The sequence below is a fragment of the Corvus moneduloides genome, chromosome 2 (genome assembly GCF_009650955.1).
Source record: "Corvus moneduloides isolate bCorMon1 chromosome 2, bCorMon1.pri, whole genome shotgun sequence".
Taxonomy (NCBI): Eukaryota; Metazoa; Chordata; class Aves; order Passeriformes; family Corvidae; genus Corvus; species Corvus moneduloides.
The window spans coordinates 82,991,847-83,009,545 of NC_045477.1; the positions used below are offsets into that span (position 1 = coordinate 82,991,847).

General features: G+C 37.1%; 1 protein-coding gene across 7 annotated transcripts in view; it reads right to left on the minus strand.

The window, feature by feature from the left end:
• NALCN (sodium leak channel, non-selective) overlaps positions 1 to 17,699 on the minus strand; it is a 241,574-nt gene that overhangs the window by 27,242 nt on the left and 196,633 nt on the right. For 6 of the 7 annotated variants that reach the window (XM_032100136.1, XM_032100131.1, XM_032100132.1 and 3 more), the window contains 9 exons: positions 16,703 to 16,776; positions 7,373 to 7,474; positions 6,865 to 6,934; positions 5,581 to 5,672; positions 5,297 to 5,419; positions 2,777 to 2,833; positions 2,276 to 2,396; positions 2,043 to 2,174; positions 99 to 266 (listed from right to left, as the gene is read on the minus strand). In XM_032100136.1, the coding sequence (XP_031956027.1) occupies positions 99 to 266; positions 2,043 to 2,174; positions 2,276 to 2,396; positions 2,777 to 2,833; positions 5,297 to 5,419; positions 5,581 to 5,672; positions 6,865 to 6,934; positions 7,373 to 7,474; positions 16,703 to 16,776 (939 nt within the window). The remainder of the gene's footprint in view (positions 1 to 98; positions 267 to 2,042; positions 2,175 to 2,275; positions 2,397 to 2,776; positions 2,834 to 5,296; positions 5,420 to 5,580; positions 5,673 to 6,864; positions 6,935 to 7,372; positions 7,475 to 16,702; positions 16,777 to 17,699) is intronic. The other variant, XM_032100135.1, reaches the window with a different exon arrangement.

The following is a 17,699-nucleotide window of genomic DNA, read 5'->3' on the forward strand; positions in this document are numbered from 1 at the left end:
AACAGCAGTGAAAAGAACAGAAAGCATGAATTTTATATCAAAATATTAACTTATTACACCTTCATACATTTTTACAAGAAAAAAAAATTGGCACATACCAAAAAAATTTCCTTAAAGCCACTAAACAGTTCTCGCACCACCTTCCTCATCTGAGGGACCAGTTTGAAAATTCGAAGAGGTCGGAGGCAGCGAAGCACCATTAGGAGCTGAGCTCCAGATTTGGCAGGGACGTTCTGAGGCATCCAGCACAGGAATATCAAACTCACCTGGGGGTAACAGGACAGGAAGAGGCAAAGAAGGATCAGGCTTACAATGTCTTACCTGGCATAGACACAGCACAGAAGGTCAAAGAGCACTTCTCTATCTTAAAATTAGAGGAAAGAATAAGGCAAAAAAAATCTTTTCTACAAAAAGGGCTTAGCTCTCTTATGCCCTGGCTTATTGTCCTAACTAATGGACATCAGCTTGTCTTTGTCTCCCCCTTTGACTCAAAATCAGTTTTATAATCTTAATCAGATGGAGTAGTTCCCAAAGGAAAAATAAATTAGGCTGATTTAAAAGACGGACACAAACTATATTCTTGGAGCAGGCAGCATTATGCCTCTCCCTCCTTCTCATTTCAGACATTCTACCCTGAAACTGAGAAATCCTCACCTGGAAAGTCTGTTAACAGTTTTCCTGACAGTTTTTCCTACTACATTGTTACAGGCATAAGCGGTTTTATCACCATGTGGTTTCATCACACGAATGTTATGTATTTGAAAGTGTTTTCAAACAGCATAGTTGTGTCATGTAGCCTGAACAATCTCTGACAAATGGTTATTGATTTAAAGTCTCTTAAGTGCTTCTTGTTTTTTAAAAGCCAGTGTTATTATAGGGGGACAGAGGTGAGAGTATGACAAAGAAGTAAGTGCACAAAAAAATGAAGGATCAAGATGATATCACCAATGATTTAAAACAGAATATAATTAAAAAAAAAAAATTAAAAGACAGCCACCCCACCAAAACAAACAGACTTGCCAGTGCTTCTGACTTTCTTCCACATTCTTTTAACATCACCACAGTCACATTTGGAATATCCAAACTACATCACCTAAATTTTCCTTCAGACAAGCAGAGGGATTCAGAGAGATTTCAAGAAACTAAAGCACATAGGAATTGTGCATACTACAGTTTGCACAAGGTTTTGTACAAGTATGCATATTTTTATTTATGCTAACAATGGAATCTTTGATACAAATTGGTCATGACAAATTTTATGCAGCACATCTGCCTGGTGGATTAATCTCTGAAAGATTTAATCTAAATCCATCAAAGCCATTTTTCTCAGTAATTTCTTCAGTTAGAAATTATTTCATACTCTATTATACTGAGCACAGTTTTTGACACATTCTGTGGTGTTTACTGTCATATGTGAAGAGGAAATGGACACCATCCTCTTGTATTTAAATGCAAGAGATTTCCCAGAAAAAAAGGGCACTATTGAGAAACTTTTCCCTGAGAACCATGACTGACAGATATAGGATATAGAAAAATGTTGCTTTGCTTTCTTCTACAGCAATACCAGCAACAAAGATGTGCCCTCTGTCAAATGGTAAAGGCTTTTGAAACACCTTCAGTAAAGCAGGAATATTGTTGAGAGGGGAAGAAGCAACTAGTATCTATGAAACAGGTAAAATAAAGATTCTCCTGCATAAAAATGCTGAAGCAATGTCAGAGATCTTGAATTTACTCTGAAGGAACATCAGATCTGATAGTAAAAACATATCAACAAATAAAGAATTAAAAGGGGCCATACAATGACCCCACACTAAGTTGCCAGGTGTTTATCACATCAGTGTATTTTTAGACGTCTAAACAAGTATTTGTACAGATAACTGATAGGACTGCACATGAAAACAATGGTGTCTGAACACAAAGTACACTACTGCATTTGTATCATAGTACAGAGCCAAACCTTTTCACATTACTAAACATTTATATAACCAAATATATAAAAATTAAGAATGTCACAACAAACTTCAATAAATATAGAAACTTACAAGATATATAAATATGTCCATAACTCCTCCAAAGTCCCTAATGACAGCTGTTGGTGTAAAGAACAAGCCATCTGCCATAATCTTCAGATTAAGCTCAATACTCATGAATATTACAAAAACATACTCAGCAATCTGAAAATCAAAGCAGAGAACAATCATAGTTTAGGAATAGGCAGTGGAGAAAAGCAAGGTGACTGGGGTTCAATAATTGTAAAACGATTCGGTGGCAGTACCTGGAGTGTTGGAGCATGCATAACTCTTCTAAAAGGGGATTCAAACATCATGGAAATGCAGGAGCATATCGTAACAATAATCATGACCCAGTCCAGGTAAGTAACCAAACCCAGCAAGTCACTGCGAACGATACATAAGGAAGTGCCATTACAGAAATGCCCAGAGCTCTGTGTACCTGTTTTGTGCCTACACTACAGTTAAGTGCTTTCCTATGAAAAATAAATTGAGCTGTGTCAAAGATTTCAGTATTTCAGAAACATGTAGGAAACTAGAGGAGTTACATGCAAGTGAAGAAGAAAAGTTTGATTAAAAAATTCTCTTCCTGTTCATCCTTCTCCCCAAACAACTCCATAGTAAGAAAAACATTTTTTTTTGGGGGGGGATGGGGGGGGAGAGACATACACATGTGCATGCACATTTACACACATCCATGCATGTGTGCACACACACTTATACTGCAGGCTTATGTGATCAAGCAAAGTTACTTTTGCAGTGCTTACTAAAGCTGATGGTATTTGGTATTTTTCACAGCTCCAGTAACAGGATCTGTTTTAGAACTATAAAAAGAAGAAAAGATACAGTAATTTACATTTTATTTTTGTCTGCATTATAATTATACCATGCATCCGTCAACTCAAAGTAATTTCTGTCCAAAATCAAGGCTCCATTTTATCTTGTCTTTATTTTAAATGTCTGTATAAGTTTCATTTAATTCTATGCAATTTCAGTCATATTATCAACATAGATAGTATCACTTTAACTCATTGCATACCTGTAATTCCCCTAAGATTCTTTGAACTGACAGTTTTTTGGGTCTTGAATTTGTAAACAAGGACTTAATCTTGTAATTTTCTTGGGAATAAGGGGGATAACCTGCTTTATTTTATGTACCAAATTTTATTTACCAAAATGCTCTTCACATTTACTTCAAAACCTCTTGGACCATGGATGAATGAGGCTCTGAGCAACCTGGCCTAGTGAAAGGTGTCCCTGTCCAAGGCAGAGGGGTTGGAACTAGGTGATTCTTAAGGCCCCTTGCAACTCAAACCACTCTATGCCTCTGTGATCGTATGATATCCCCAGTTAAAATACACACACACACACATACACACACACACACTCTCACAAAAATCCTTCCACAAGCTCTCGTCTTTTATTATTTCTTTAATCTTTTTCTGATTAATATTTTTATATTCTCTGTATCTGAATTTTCCCATGTAATTGCTGTCCTCCACCTACCATATCCAAACACCACTAGGCAGTCAAAGAGTGAGAACAACTCTGTAAGTAATATGCACGTATCTAGGTGACATGAGTTAAGTTCCTGCTGCAGCAATTATTTATCAATTTCATACAAAGTAGAATGACTGCTGTGGGAGAAGCTACAAGAATACTTTCCAAGAAGTTTCCCCTGGCCCATTGGTTATAGGCACTTTTACTTATCTTCCAACTCCCACAGGAAATCATGCCAAGACAGGATCTGCAGTGACATATCCTATATTTCATTGGAGGGCTCTAGCCATCGGGATGTGAAATTGCCAATACTTCCTTGCTGAGCTTAAAGTGAAAAATGGACTGAACACACTTGAGGAATTACCACCAGACAGATTTCATGGTTATGAATTACAGGAATGCACAAGACATACAAGGAGAACAAGAAACATCTTCCACAGGCCAGGTTCACCCACTTAACACCAGTAAGTACACAGAACATACTGGATTAGGTGCCTTTCCACTGAATCCAATGACTTTTGCTTCTTAGACTCATGCCTCTCCCTACATTGTACATAGCAGCATTCCTCAGCCTTTTTTACTAGAAGAAAATATGTATCCTGTAATTTTGAAAAAGGTATCTAAAATATCTTACTTGGTAAGCTAGATGAGAAAACAAATAAAGCAGGTAGGATAAGTAAATGAAAAAAAAGACTGTTTAAGAAAATCAGTTTATTCTTGTAATTGCAAATATTTTATTTAAACTGTTTTAATATAAATATCCTGTTACCACTGGGCACTCCACAATGCTAAGAGGCAATCCACTTGCTAAGTGGATTTGATTGACTGTTTGTGTGTTTTGTTTTTCTGTTTTAATTTGCAACTGCTTCATGGACCAGTGCACCACAATCAAGTTAGCAGCTGCATAGAAAAGTGGGGATGTAACTCAAGGACACGTCTCTACAAAGGTGGCAGAACCTTAAATACACGTATTGTTAAAACTGAGTATCTAACCATCCTGCTACGCTAATTAAAAGTAATTTGTTGAAGGGCACAGAGAAAATCAGTGGTAAAGCAGCTGCTGAAACCAGTCCTTCTAAGTGCCAAGCTCATAGCCTTGAGCCATCTTACACTGTCTCTTTGCAAGATGACATGCATTAACCTTTTAAAATCAGGGCGCCAGCAAGAGACAGAGGTTTAAAAGAAGAGCTGTGAGATGATTTTATATCAAGCTGCTTGTACATGGCTTGTACATGCCACACTCACATATACCTACAGCTTACTTGCTGAGTCCTCCTGGTTTTCATCAGGTTTCAGCTTTTCTCCTATTATCTCCCACAGCTGAACACCTCCCCATTCCATTCTGGGTCCCTAACTATGGGCTAGAGAGTATTTGGGTGAGCATAGGTGCAATTCATTTCTCTTCACCTTCTGTTCTATGAGTAACTGTTGGTGTATAAAAATTTCTCACCTTATGATGAGGAACAGGAAGAGAATAGCAAGCTGATTCCCAAAGGTCTAAAAGTGGGAAACATTAGCCTTTCCTCTCAGCTCATGCCTGCAGTTTCCCCACAGTATTGTCCACCTCAGCATCACAGACTGCTCAAACACATCTGCCCTTACACAGCATTTTATTGCTTCCTTTCCTCCAACAGCAAGACGACACCACAGACAACTGGCTGCCAGCTTGTCTGGTGACCACACTATATGCAGTTTTCCTTGTAAATGAAAATCAAGTTAGAACTTGATTTCTAAGGACATGGAAGTAAACACCCATTGGAGCCAATGTTGCTATGAAATGAACTTACGCATTAAAGCGAGCCCGTACCACCACTCGGCAGAAGTTCCTGAATCTGTGCTCACGGCCAACTATGAAAAGGGGTTTATCGAAATACGGGTGATTCTCTCGCAGCTCCTCCTCCTGGACTTTCCTTTTGAAAAAACGTTAATTATTAAGTGTTACACATTATGCCTGGCAAAACTATCCCTTACACTTTGTTCCTTTTTTCATGTTGACTCTTAATACTTTTAACTTCATACAGAGAGTAGTTAATACAGAAAATATGCACTCAGACTTTTGATTTTTAAATACCTCTTCATTTCAGCTTGTTCCTTTTTTTCTTGGATCATCTTTATCTCACTGTCTTCTCTCTGTGCATTTCTGTATCTCACTGTGTTGGAGTGCTAGAAGCAAAATGATTCCTTTTAATCGAGGTCTGAGGGTTGTTTTTTAATGTTTCAGATGAAAGCAAGATATGGTATTTTACATAGAAATATTCAAATGAAAGATCTTTATTTCCAAATGTAATGCACATCAACTCAGTCAAGCATATTGCACAGTATTTTCTATCTACAGCAGAAGGCTCCTTATTTTCATCAAGGTTAATTTCAGTTCTAATTTCATGCTTGAGGCTCCATCCAATCTAACGTTTAACTTAAAAAACAGAGGTCCTGTAAGTCCAGCCAATCTCTCTGAACTGGAATGAATACCATCAAAGTTACTAGGGGCAAAGACAAGGAAAGAAAAGGCTTTACACACTCTTTCAGCTTCTCAAGCCTGCTGCATGGCTGCCAGGCTGAGAGGCATGCAGATCATACAGGTAGTGACTGCTGAGTGCAGGGCTGAGGGAGAGGGAGGGAGCGAGGCAGGATGCTGTCTGAGCTCATGGAGTGGAGGGAACATCAGCACTACTGTTCTGAGTTATGTGAGTCTTTGAAGCACCCCTGGTGGGGTAATGCTGGGTGTTATCCTTACTATTGTATACTAGCAAAGCCACATCTGCTTTAGTTACCTTTAAAGACTGAGATAGTTTGGAAATGGGGTGACTAATATTGCCCCTTGACTTTTCATTGTCACAGAGATCCACAAAATATATGAATTTGCAGAAATGAAAATGCACTTAACTACATGAAATTATACCACAGTGAAATCCTTGATTGATGTTCTCCCTTTTAGTCTTTGTCCCTTTGTCTGACAGTTCTGCTGCTTGGAAAATATTGCTAAACTTCCATCAGAAATTTTGAAGTGCTATTTTGCCAGCCTGAATGATTTGTCTAATTTCAGAGTTAACACTTTTTAAGGTGTCCTGGGTAGCAATCGTTGTGTTCCCAATGCAGTGTCTGCAGATTCAGTGAATCTCTCAGCAAGCATTCCAAAAACAGTAAGTCTATCAGTGAAATAATCATGTCAATTATTTTGAGGATAATTCTAAAGCAGTTACAGCATTTGTCTTATGACTTCCTTTCAAGATTTCAAAAGACAAATTGCAAGCAAGTTCATAAACAGAAATGAGTCTTACACAAGCATTTATTTGATAGTACCTATTCTTATTTCTTATATTTTCAAATTGAAACGAGCATTTCTATGAGGACTTACATCTTGAGTCAATGTTTCAAGAGATTTTCCTCTGCTGATTCGCTGGCTATTTGAACCATGTCTCAGTGACCTGAAACAATCATAATCAATTTAACAATACATCTCAAGATGAAATTTTGACCTTTTTAAGATGACCATTATTAAGCACTGCTCTTCAGCCACTCAATATCTCAAATTCTTATCTTTTTTCTCTTGCTAACATCAGAAGCTTATATGCTCTTCAATTGTTTTCAATCTGGTCTAACATAAGCCAATTTCTGTCCTTCTGATCTTTAAATTGATAGCTTTGTAGTTGGCAAAGGAAATGACATTTGAAATAAAAAGGCATTTTTTCCATTTATACAGTACAATGAATTTCATTATGGTTACAAGGAAGAATGTAGAATTCAGTTCTTTGTACAAGTAAGTAGTTTTGGCTTTACATATGTTAGGGATTGCTCAAATTTAATTCCTTTTGTCACCTTTATTTTAAGAATATTTTAAAACCATCCCTTCTGTCCATTTTTACCTGCGTTCTTGTCGTATATGATGCTGGACACTAAGTATTGACCTTTCCTTTGCTGGCTGCCCCTCAAATGATCCACTCAGCATGCGTTGTCTAGTGCAGGCCCTACGAAGAAATGTAAAGATGATGACACAGAGTTTTCAGTATAAATGATAATTTCAGAGGTAGCACATTCAGAGAAATCATCTTGGCTTTGTGGGGAGCAAGGACTTCAAGAGCAATAGAGAATAACAATACAAGAGCAATCGACTTTCCAGGAAAATATGTCCAAAGCAATGGACCCCCGCTCTGCAACACAACTGGTCATCCAATGAACCTTCTCCATGCCTTAGCAAGGGCCATCTATGACTTTTGTTCAGTTTGCTGTAGAATTTTTCATCCCTCAAGACTTCACTAAGTGTGAAAGGGGTCAAGCAATGCACTAACCATCAGTAAAACCAGTTTCTCAGCAATAAAGAAGGGAATAGAACAAGTACAACAGCAATTTTAGTCCCTTTTAGGGCTGCACACACATACTTATGACCTACAACATAACTTGGAGTGCTCAAAATAACTGGAACCATACATGGTATGAAATGAAAAGCTGCACATTGCTGATATTCTGTAATACGAAGTGTCTGCTCTTTGGGAATGCATTCAACTTGCAGCACTTTGTTGTGTGGGTTTTCTCACTTGTTTGCTCATGGTTCATTTTGTTTTTTGCTTAATTTTGGGAAACACATTTTACACATTTTGGCAGAAATGAGTATTTGTTGGCCAGTAAGTGTGCCACAGCTGAACAGAGCATACGTATCTTTATCTCGATGGCTACAATGAAATTGATTTGCTTAAGAAAAGAAAAGGTTTCCAATAAAAGAGCTCACACAGATGCCTCTGATGGCTGAGAAATGGAATTTCAACACTGGAAACATATTTTAACTTTCCAGAATGATTCAATTTGAAGTTTACACTGTACACTCCTTATTGCTCATTTTGTGTTATGAGACCATTTAGAAAAACACAAGACCCAGCTGGTAATATTCCATACTTTTTATTGAACTGAATCTTCATTTTTTCTGAAAAGATGAAAAAAACTATATGCTCTTTGTGTAACCACTCTATTTGCCAGTCTACTGTAAGGCTTAGATAAATGCCTTGACAGCATGGAATGACCATGCTTGATGGTAGAAGGTGTCCATGGCATGTTCTTTCCCCACTGTGGCTTTGTTTTTCACTCTTCTCCACTTTTTTCTTCATCTTTTGGATTTAAACACATAAATGATACAAGCAGCAATGCAAAGTGATATCTGGAACAAAAATGAGAACATTAGAATGCTTGTCAGTGTCACCACTGCCAATCAGATTAGCATGCTAGAAAAATACATTGTGCTACACTTGTTATAGAAAGCATTAGATTACACTACACTGCACTAAAGCATCATGACATATAAGAAAATTACTGCATGTCTTATAAAACACAGCTCATCTTAGATAAATCATGAACATTTTAATACCAAACGATTTTAAGCATTATACTGTGGAGGATGATACCACATAACACTGTCTGAAAGCAACTGAGATATTTGAATACCTTTGCAATTTTTGATTGAAAAAAAAGGCAAAAAAGAAAACAATTATATCCTAAAAATAGATCCTATCTAACTCCATTAAAATTAAAATCCAGTTTTTCCCAGCAGAGACAATGAAAAGTTCTGGGGTCTGCCTTCTCTATAGAGGCTTCTTGGTGTGGCAAAGAGGGTAACTTATTTCTTTTTCCCCCTGTAGATATAAATTATTATGCTCTGCTTTTAACAGCTAAAAATTATTTTCTTGACATCAAAAAGTAACTTGTTCATAAACTTTTCATGTTCTTGTACACAGAAACTTGAATTCCAAGTTGCATAAACACTTAGTGTCCATAATAAAAGAAAACTTTAAAGGCTCAAGCAATAAATTCTTTACCTGAATAATGAACGAGATGGCTTATTTGATTATTAATAATATTATGAAATAGACATAGTCATATACTATGGGCATACTATGGCAGAATGGGCATGCATAAAGAGTAACACCTGTAGAAAGGCTTAGTATTGTTTATGAGCTCTAAGTTAGATTCCTAAATCTATATTTAGCACTTATATCCATTGCCTCATTTTCATTACCTCTGGAAGCCCTGCAGCTCTTCTGAAGTCAACAGAGAAATAATGAAATACTAGTTGTTTAGCACAGAGATCAGAAATTTTTATCAAGTAACTCCAAAGAGACTTTTTTGTATTTCCAGAGGAAAAGATGTTGTGCTGAAAAGGCCTTGTCTACTTTTGACAGCCTCTCTCCTGGCATTCTCCACTTCATGGGAATTAGTGCCATGGGAATTAATCTTCCTTGTATGAACTCTTAGTAAAAGCCATGCTTAGTTATCCTTTTGACTTAGAATCTGGATATTTTTCAGCTGCTTAGACACCTAGAGTTGCAGATCTTTGGGGACGTTTGAAAAAGATGGCAGGTGCCATAAATTTTTCAGAATTGCAGAGTTGCCACTTTTAAAGTCTGCAGTAGGGTTTATGTTCTCACTTTAGACATGTACATGTATGTGCTTACTCTCAGTGCCTGCCTGTGAGCCACGTGTGCAGGCCTTTAGCCAACTCACGGCCAATGGAGATGTAGGACTCAATTAAATTGGTTGGACAGAGGTGGCCAGCACCACCTGCCATGCCTTCGAGTGTTTTGCCTTGCTCCAGCAGGGTACAATACACCTATAAACTTCTATATTACCTGCCATCTTCCAGAGGATGTTTTGGACATCCTCTGGCATCCCACACATTACTGTATGTCCATATGTGAACAAATTCATTGAATGCTTGGTCAGTTAATTTAATTAATGATGTTTGAAAGGTATTAAACTAACCATAAAGTGGGCATCTAAAGACAAAACAGTCAGCTGAAGATCTCACCGGGCTCCATAACCTTTATTGATTACAGCTCTGTCAACTAGATGGTAGAGTTCATCCCTTAGCTCACAGGCAGATTTGGCTGCCTGGAGTTGAATCCCAAACCAGGCACAATCAGTGTGCCACAGTGTTAAAAAATCAGTCCTATGTGGTTTGAAAATTGGAGTTTAAAAAAATGTTTTTCTTGCCTTGATACATTTTTATGTAACTGTAGCTGGTCAGAATATTTTGATCTTTCTTCAAACAAGAGAGGCAAAATTACCCTTTTTAGCTAAAATTGCCCTTTTCATCTTCCTATACTACTCCTCTGAAATATTAGATAGGTTCACTTTCACTTGTGGAGGAATAAGGAAGGTATGAAACAAAGGAGAAGAGAAAAGAAAATAAATATGTCAAGCTTCTGGACTTTGTACTCACCTTGCAGAACTCTGAACACCATTCAGCAGCTGCAAACCACATGCTCCAAATCTGTCTTGAAAAGTGCAAATGTAATAAAGTATCCTGAAAGAGAAAATGCAATTTTTTAGGTTACCAGAAAGCCAGGTGAAGATCACACAGAACAAGACAATACTGCAATACCACATAGCTTGTACCACATAGTTTGTATTACCTGCAACCAATTAGGAGGTCCACATTTCTGAAGTCCTTCAAACTATTTCATGCTTTGGAATTCCTGAAAAATAAGTCGTGAACAGAGTGTTCACATAACATTCTTTGACCAAATGTAAAATGTTAAAGGTTTTGATCAATACTTCAAAATACCATACCTTTAATGAAAATTTGGAGATCTCTTGCAGAGGGTAAGCATGTGGCGCACGCTTGGATTTTTAAGTCAGGCATCCTTTCCACAACAAGTATTTACTCATCCTGCATTCCAGTGTAACACTGATTTGGGGTTTTTTTCTGTATTATTTTAATGAGTGAGTATTTATGTAGTAACGGTAGCAACTGCATATATTGCTGTGTACTTTTGTTCTCCTTGAAACGTGCTCACACTGAAGCCTCAGTAGTGTGGTGCACTTCAGTGTAGTTATCAGCCTCATTCAGCACTGTTGTCACTCTCTATGACTCTCTATCCTTACTAAATCTTTCTATGCTCTCATTATAATTCCATCTAACTTGGAATATATAGCTAAATGTGACAGCCTAAGATTCACAGGGAATCCACTTGAGAGGCATTGTAGAGTTTCTTTCGTTCATTTATAAATTTAATTTAATAAGGCAATTTTTGAATAGCAAGCACAATGCACATTTTCACCACAGCCACACTACTGTTCTTTGGGGGAAAAAGATACTATTTTTTAAAGAAATCTGAATCTGCCTGGTGAAATAAAATGGATTATTAATGCAACTTGGCTAAGTCAGTTTTTTTCTTTTCCATGTTTTTTCTTGTTTCCTTCCATATGTCTCTAAAGCAAAAAACCCAGTCACTTATTTTCTTTAGTGACTGCTCAGGCAGTTGAGCTATGGCAGGAGACCTACTTTCCTTTAGCAATTTTTATTCTTGATTGTCATTCTTGCCTTGCTGTTTAAGCTTCTCCTCTCACAGGAGTATAATAACAATTTTTATTGGACTGTAGAAGAATCAATAAAAGCAATGCAGAAGAAGAAACCTCAAGTGGGCATCCAGTCTACCACCTCTCTCAAAATGGGATCAATTCCATACCTGCAGTTTTGGAGACTCCATAGCCCAATAACTCCACAATTGTGCTTTGCAGTGATCCATAACATGGTGTTCATTTGGCACAAACCCCATAAAACAGAGTAACTTCTTACCAATGGACATGTGCATTGCAGCATTTCTTTTTGTTTGTCTTTGCATCAGGCAGGTGAAATTCAGTCATGGCATACATTCGTAGAGATTTAGGAAGGTGGTGACTAAGTCTGGATTTTTCACTGGATGACAACAATCATCAATGGAACTTACCTGAAACATTTGTTCTGAGAAATGCATGGGGTCAAACCCTCAAAGTTACAAAGAAAGAACTCATACTCTTAAGAGAGAAAACATAAAATATATGCCAATAAATTTGTTGCAAGTGATTCAGAACTAACTAATACAAGTCAGTTATTTAACACAGGCAAATTTCTAATAGAGGGTACCAAAGGTATATCTTCTAGGATCATAGAATCAGAGAATCATTTAGGTTGGAAAATATCTTTGCTCATTCTCTGTACTAGTGTTCAGAGAGACTTTTATTTAGAGATAAATTTATAGCTTTCCTAGAAATCACTGTATTTTGCAGAAATACTTGTATGAACAAAGTCTGAATTATCTTCTAACATATTAACAAACTAGAATAGGATACTTAATTCAAGCAATTCTTTCTTCCCTCTCTCCCCTCCTCCCTCCCCGCCCTCCCCCATGGCAGTCTCAGTTTCAAACAAAAGATAAATGTATTGCATTCAGTTAGTTGTTTATGAAACTGAACATTCCACTTAAGCATGAGTTATGCTACTCCCTCAGGCCCAGGAAACACATCAGACAAATCTTGTCTAGAACAGTGAAAATCCTATTGCACACCTCTAGCATCAGTTTACAGTTTGATTATAGCATCATCTGTAATGAACAGCAAATAAAAAGCTGCCCATTGAAAAAAAAAAAAAAAAAACCAGTTTCCCAACCTGTCACAAAATATGTTTTATATATATGCATTGTAGAGATATTCAAAAAGTGTCTGGATGTGGTGCTGAGCCACTTGTTCTGGGTGGTCCTGCTTGAGCAGGAAGATTGGACCAGATGACTTCCAGAGGTCCCTTCCAATCTCTACCATTCTCTGATTCTGTGAAGCACAGTTTAATGGAGACCAGAATGAGGTTTTGCACTATTGACACTTTGATTATATTTTGGACTATGTGAGACTACTTTTAATTTGCTCATTTTCCCCACCATTCTGTGCTGTTTACAACTTATCCTCAGCACTGGAGAGAATGATGTGATTTATACTCAACATTTTGACTGGACCTGCTCTACTCTCTCTACTTCAGAAAGCCAGTGGGACTAATAAAGGACTAGACCCCATTTGTAGATAACGATCGAGCAAGGAATGAGGGTCAGAAGAACCACAGGCACAAAACTTGCTTTTAAGAGAAGCAGTGCTCACAGCAATGCAGAGTGAGAGAAAAGTGTGAAGCACTGAAGATATACAGGAGAAAGTAAATTTGCTAGAAGTGGTTATTGCTGCTGAGGGAAATGCATTGTAATTTTCAGAAAGGAATGGAGCCGTTTGCAATTCAGAGGCACTATTAAATGGGATCTTGTTTTGAAAAAGTTGTTCTAACTGTCTCTAACTCACTTTTACTTTATTTCATTTTTCATGGTTGAAGACCTCACCTCAGATTGGATTTATGTGAAGAGTTAAGGCCTTCTTGCTCTGACACTGGCAGTGTCAGATGCAAAGAACTGATCAGAGTCAAAGTACCAGGACAGTAGTTGCTACATGCTTGACTTGGTTCCCATGCCTAATTGCACAAAGACCTAAAGGAGGCAAGGTGAAGGTTGGTTTCTAAACAAGGATGGTTAGAAATGAGATACTTCCCTGGGGGTGTGGCAAGAAAGCTGCAGGAAAACAAAGAGACCCAGAAAGCTGCAGGAAACCAAGAGACCCAAGAGATCAGTTTTGCTGCATAATGTAACACCAGATGAGCAGGTGAGACACCCAGGAGTGCATGATCTGTCTCTCTTGGTGGTCAAGGGCTATTGATGTCCTTCTTCCTCCTCTTGGGGAAGAAGATGTCAAGCTGCAGTTCAGCATATAAAAGGGAAAAATGAGGTTTGGATAGAGAAGGATACACAAGAGAGACATGAAGGTACCTATGTGTAATGCACAGTCCTTCTATACAGTTGGTTATATTGAAACATTCACAATTTGATTAAAAAATAATTTGGCAAGGTTTAAAAAGTGGGGGGGGGAAAGGTCAGAGGTGGACTTAGGTTAGAACAGACTTAAAATACCCTTTCATCATAGCAATTTTATCAAGTTGAAGTTGCCCACGGGCAGCTTTACCTACATAGAGGTATTGCCTTAGATAAATGCTTCTTAATTCAGGTAGACGAAAAATTAAAATGATGCTAGAAGCAATCTTTTCAGAAGTGACATTCTGAGTTATCTCTTATTGTTTTTGGCATAAATGCTGTTTCTTCTTTTGTCAGATACTCTGAGTAGCTGAAAGTCACCTAATTTTATGAAGGAGTTTACAGCACTTACAACTAAAGCAAAAATAAGAACAAAAATCTCTCATGTTGAGAGTTTGAATTTTCCTGTTTGTAAAACTCCCCATAATCAACAGTGGGAACACTGGTAGTGCTCAGGACCAGTCAAGCACATCACTGGCAATGCTCTCTATCAGTTTGCCCACCAGATATGCCATGAACACAGTTTTCTTATGCTGGAACAGATGCATTGCAAGTGTCATAGATCAGAGCTTATGTAACAATTTTGAGGCAATTACAAGGAACAATAAACAGTATTTATTCTTTTTCTCAGGAAGACAGTAAGACTCTTTGTAAATGACTTACAAGCAGCTCAAGAAAGCATTAGAGGACATGCGATCCATGTTTTTCTTACTTGACAGAAGTTCTCTCCTTTTCTCTGTTTCTCAAAGTTCATTGCTGATGATCCGGGAAATAGATTAGAAAATTCAGTAAATGTAGATTAAATTAACAGAGTAAATAGATAATTAAAAATAAAATACTAGATTAGTAAATGAAAACTTTATTCTTCTGCCTCTGAAATTTTTTTTCAGAGGAACTCAGGTGAATTGATGAGAAGTCCTTTTACACACGAGACTTTGGCAGAAGCTGTGATCTGAAGGACCAAGTGGAATCCAGCAGGATTGAAACTGGCAGGATTGATTTCTGGTTCTGTCCTTTTAACTCTGAGAACTTAGTGAAGTTCAATTGGTTTGCTTGGATTATCCTCCCACTGTTTCAGACTGCTCCTGAAAAGGCGAAAGTTCTGTGCAGATGGGAGAATTCTGAATTTCAGCTTCCAGGATTTAATTTTTTTCTCCTATCTAAGAAAGAATGGAACTCTTACAATATCAGGGTTTTAAAAAAAAATATTTAAATATCTGGAAGTAGGGTTTTTTCCTTTGTCTACGTTTTTTTCTCTGCAGTTCATTGTATGAAACACACCAAAAAACCTGACATTTGTGTAACCCTGGAGGCATCAATAACATTTCACAGTTCTCATATAACACAGAATTTCATTACAAATGTTTTACTGAAATGCTGTGAGGATGCCCATATCTAAACCTGCATTTTTAAAAGTATTTTGCTTAATCTATCTGTAACAGTAATTCCTGTAAAATCAAGGCACACAACTGAAAGAAATGCTTACGAATAGTGCACTAAATTTTGTTAAGATTGAATACTTATGGTATTGCATTTACATTTATCACTGATATTTTTACAATGAGTATTCATTTGAATCAGTGATTTTTTATGTTGTCATTACATGGGTATAAAGACAGAAAAAGTTTCACATTAATTTCTAAAGTTCTCCCTGTGCTGCATTCTTATAGAGCATTAAAAAGAACCAGAGCTGTAAAACTTCTCAAATGGTATTCAAGAAACTTGAAAATTCAGAACTCACACTGAACCCCTAGTTCACTGCTCCTCATAAAACATTGCCTTACTTAATCTGTACATTTCAGATCAGTTATTCCTGTTGATACTGTGTATTTGCCTGGGACCTCTCACTGATAAAATGTTAATATAAATATTAAAAAAAGTGACCTATACATTGTTTGCATTAATAATGCACCTTATATTGAGAACAGTCATTCTAATGTAAAACCAACAGTGGCATGAAAAGCTGCAGCACCGAGTTACCTACGTGATAACTTCAGAAATGAGTCTTGGAGACTGAGGCTTGCATTATTCACTTACAGTGCTGAGTACTTACTTGATGTAAAAGGATGGATCATTATTAAAACATTCAGGAAATCCTTCTACAGAAGTCATAGTTCGGAAATCTTCACTGTCCATTTCGTACATGGAATATGATTAGCTGTAGTCTATGTTTTCTAGTGCACAATCCCTGCAAATGTTTATGTGCAGACATTTGCAAGAACCAGGCTGGAATTCTTTAGGTAAAATAACACCCCTTATGAAGAGACATGTTTTGGTTAATTTAGAAAGAAGAAGTGAAAAGAGCTGAAACATGATCTTTCTGCATGACACAATTCAAATACATACTGAAGAAGTACAATCCCTCTCTTTTTGCTGTTCAAGCATATAAAATAGCCAAAGAGCAATATATCTTTAATGATGAAGGCAACAGATGTCCTACAAAGGGATACATTATTATGAATATTACACATCCAGTAACATTCGTGACAAACAAGGCTGTGAGAAATCAGACGACACTCGAAAAAATATCAAATCACATTTGACTCTTACCTTAGAATTTTATTGATTGCTGTCTCTTTTTCCAGAAGGTTTCTTGCTCTGATGCTGAAAACAGATTTACGGAGCTATAAAATTAAGAAAAAGACAGCATACTTTTTAATTGTCTTAAAATATAGCATGTGTATCGGACAGACCAATTAAATCTTATGATGCTGAATGCATGAAAATGATGGTGGGAAAAAACCAAAATGCTTATGTACATCTTTTGGCCTTCCAATCCTAATCCTTAGGTAGTTCTGTGTAGAAAGAAGCAGATAGTTTTGTTGGCTAGCACAAATTTAATTTACTACACCTTTCTTTCCTTCTCCAGTTGGCCAAATCACACCATTTTGCTACTCCTTCTCCACTTTGGATTTTGATTAGGCTGGATCACACTCTGGAGATGCCTTGATTGTACAAAAGAGCCAGCTAACAAAGCTTAGATGTATCATTTCAATGTCTTTTTTTCCCACAGATGCAGATAAAAAATGTGGTGAGCAAAATATGCTTATGCTTGACTCTGGTCATGAACAGTGTTTCAGGAATCTTCTTGTGAACAGGACTTCCTGAATGTAAAATGAAAGGACTGAGATACATGAAAAAACAAGCAAGTGATTAACAAACATAGCAAATCAAGGAGCAAACCATAGCTGAAGAATTTAGCTCAGGAATTGCACCTGTGATGAACAGAAAGCCTCTGGCACACTGTAAGACTTAAATCTGTCTGTTTGGAGATTGTTATCTTGAAGAAAATGGTTGAGAGAGATTTGGAAAACTCTTAGCAATCTGTGTCCTGGTTTTGATCAATCTGAAATGGAATCTTTAAGCACATTTCTTTAAATGTTCTTTAAATTTTCTAAAACACTAGCTCAAATCCAGACTAATTTGACAAATAATTTTGCTAGAACTTCTCTCAAGACTCATATTGACTCTGGGTCACAGTAAGATCTTACTTTGTAGAGAAACAGAAGCCTAGAAAATACCTTAAAAACTTGTTAATTATACTGGC